Genomic DNA, 2,311 nt, shown 5'->3' with positions numbered 1-2,311 from the left:
TAGTACTTCTTCAAATGTTCTATGTTCCATGGTCGAGGTAGTTCCTGGCCGTCTAAAGGTTTTAGGTAGTAGGAGTCTTCTCTAGAGTGACGGATTACTTCATAGGGGCCTTCCCAGGCTAGTCCTAGTTTTCCTTAGGATGGGTCCTTCGTTGCCTGCAATATCTTCTTGAGGATGAGGTCTCCTGTGTTGAACCTTTTTACCTTGACCTTTCTATTGTAGTATCTAGCCATTGCTTCCTTATGTTTGGCCCTTTGCTTCATAGCTTTCTCTCTGACTTCATCAATTAAATCTAAGTTGTTGTTAAGCTGGTTCTTCTGACCTTTATAAGTTTTAACTCGGAGGATCATTAGCCCCACTTCCACTAGTATGATGGCTTTAGTGCCAAACGTCAGTTTGAATGGTATTCCTCCCGTTGGTACTCTTATGATCATCCTATATGCCCAAAGGACATTTGGTAGTTCTTCAGGCCATGCCCCTTTTGCCCCCTCAAACTGAGTTTTGATAATTTTGAGCAAGCTTCTGTTCGTCACTTCTGTTTGACCATTAGCTTGAGGGTGCCTTGGAGAAGAGTAGTGGTTCCTGACTCCTAAGTCTTGACAAAATTTTTGAAACTTAGGATTGTCGAACTACTTTCCGTTGTTTGAAATTATGACACGTAGGACTCTGAACCTGCAGATGATGTTCTTCCATACAAACCTTGTGACTTTAGCCTCTGTTATCGTTGTTACTAGTTCTGTTTCTACCTATTTTGTGAAGTAATCAATTGCAATGATCAGAAATTTGAGTTGCTTCTTCCCTAAAGGGAATGGGCCCATAATGTCAATTCCCCATTGAGCGAATGGCCATGGTGAGGATTTGGGTGTCATCCTCCTGGTCTCATCTAGATATTTGTGAAGCATTGACACTTATCGCATGCTCTGTCGAGGTCGTGTGCGTCCTTTTGTAAGGTCGGCCAGTAATATCCCGCTCTAAGTGCCTTTCCTGTTAAAGACCTTGCTCTAACATAATTTTAACAAATTCCCTCATGAATCTCACAGAGCACATAATCTGCTTCTTCTGACTTGGCACATCTTAAGTGTGGGAGTGAATAACCTCATTTGTACAGTACACCGTCAATAATGACGAAGCAAGCTGCTCTGATATGTATCTTCCTTTCTTCTGTTTTATCTTCTGGGAGCCATCCTTCTTTCCAGTAACGAACGATGGGAGTCATCTACTCATCTTGTTCTTTTACCTTTAGAACTTGCTCACCTTCTGTACTTGGTTGCCCCCTTATCTCTACACATAGTTCGGAGGTTGTATTATAGTTGTCTAATGAGGCCAATCTTTCTAGGAAGTCAGCTTCTACATTTTTGGCCCGAGGGATTTGCACAAAGTCTAGGCCATCAAAGTGTTGCGAGAATTGTTGGACAATCTTTAGATACTTCTGCATCCTCTCTTCTTTGGCTTCATAGTCTCCCTTCACTTGTCCAATTATTAGCTAAGAATCAGCTTGGACAATAAGATTCTTTGCTTTGAGAGCTTTTGCTAGGCTTAGTCCTGTTAGCAATGCTTCATACTCAGCCTCGTTATTCGTTACTGAGAATTGTAGTCTAACTGCATACGTCAGTATTTCTCTTTGTGGAGATATGAGCACTACTCCTGCCCCTCCTACTTTCTTCGTGGTAGACCCATTTGTTTGGACTGTCCATGTTTTCATGGGGAGTTCTTCTTCCTTGCAGGGGTAAGTGAATTTTGCGATGAAGTTCACTAATATTTGGGCTTTGATCGCTGCTCGAGGCCGATATTCGATGTTGAATTGGCCCAGTTCAATTGTTCCTTGAATAAGTCGTCCTGCTGTATCTATCTTGTTCATCGTCTTTCTTATTGGTTGGTCTGTCATGACGACGATGGAATGTGCTTGGAAGTAAGAATGGAGTTTCCTAGAAGAGATCAACAATGCGAAAGCTATCTTTTCCATCCTTGGGTAATTTGCCTTTGCTCCCTAGAATGCCTGGCTGGTATAGTAGATTGGCTTTTGGGCATTTTCTTCTTTTCTGATCAGTGCCGGACTTACCGTGGTATTGGACACTGCTAAGTAGAGGTATAGCTTCTCCCCCATCATCGAGGGACTTAGTAATGGTGGCTTCGTCAAATACTATTTTAATTTTGCACAGGCTTCTTCACATTTGTTAGTTCACTGGAAGGATTTTTTCAAGACCTTGAAGAATGGCATGCACTTTTCCATTGCCCTGGAGACGAATCTGTTTAGTGCTGCGACCTTTCCTGTCAAGCTCTGAACCTCCTTCACTGTTTTTGGTGATTTGAC

At 42.3% G+C, this 2,311-nt stretch overlaps 1 protein-coding gene across 1 annotated transcript; it reads right to left on the bottom strand.

Annotated features, from left to right (window-relative positions):
• Nucleotides 1-1,483: 1,483 nt before the first annotated feature.
• Nucleotides 1,484-1,963, bottom strand: LOC142634552 (uncharacterized). Its single transcript, XM_075808852.1, has one exon. The coding sequence runs from the start codon at nucleotides 1,961-1,963 to the stop codon at nucleotides 1,484-1,486; it is 480 nt and encodes a 159-aa protein (XP_075664967.1).
• Nucleotides 1,964-2,311: the final 348 nt, after the last annotated feature.

This window comes from Castanea sativa, chromosome 5, assembly GCF_040712315.1.
Source record: "Castanea sativa cultivar Marrone di Chiusa Pesio chromosome 5, ASM4071231v1".
In the NCBI taxonomy this organism is placed as follows: domain Eukaryota; kingdom Viridiplantae; phylum Streptophyta; class Magnoliopsida; order Fagales; family Fagaceae; genus Castanea; species Castanea sativa.
Note: the sequence above shows the minus strand (reverse complement) of the source record. Positions and strands in the feature narration are given on the sequence as shown.

Coding starts and splice junctions, on each gene's coding strand:
- LOC142634552 (XM_075808852.1), bottom strand. CDS start 1,963: ATGGAAAAGATAGCTTTCGCATTGTTGATCTCTTCTAGGAAACTCCAT.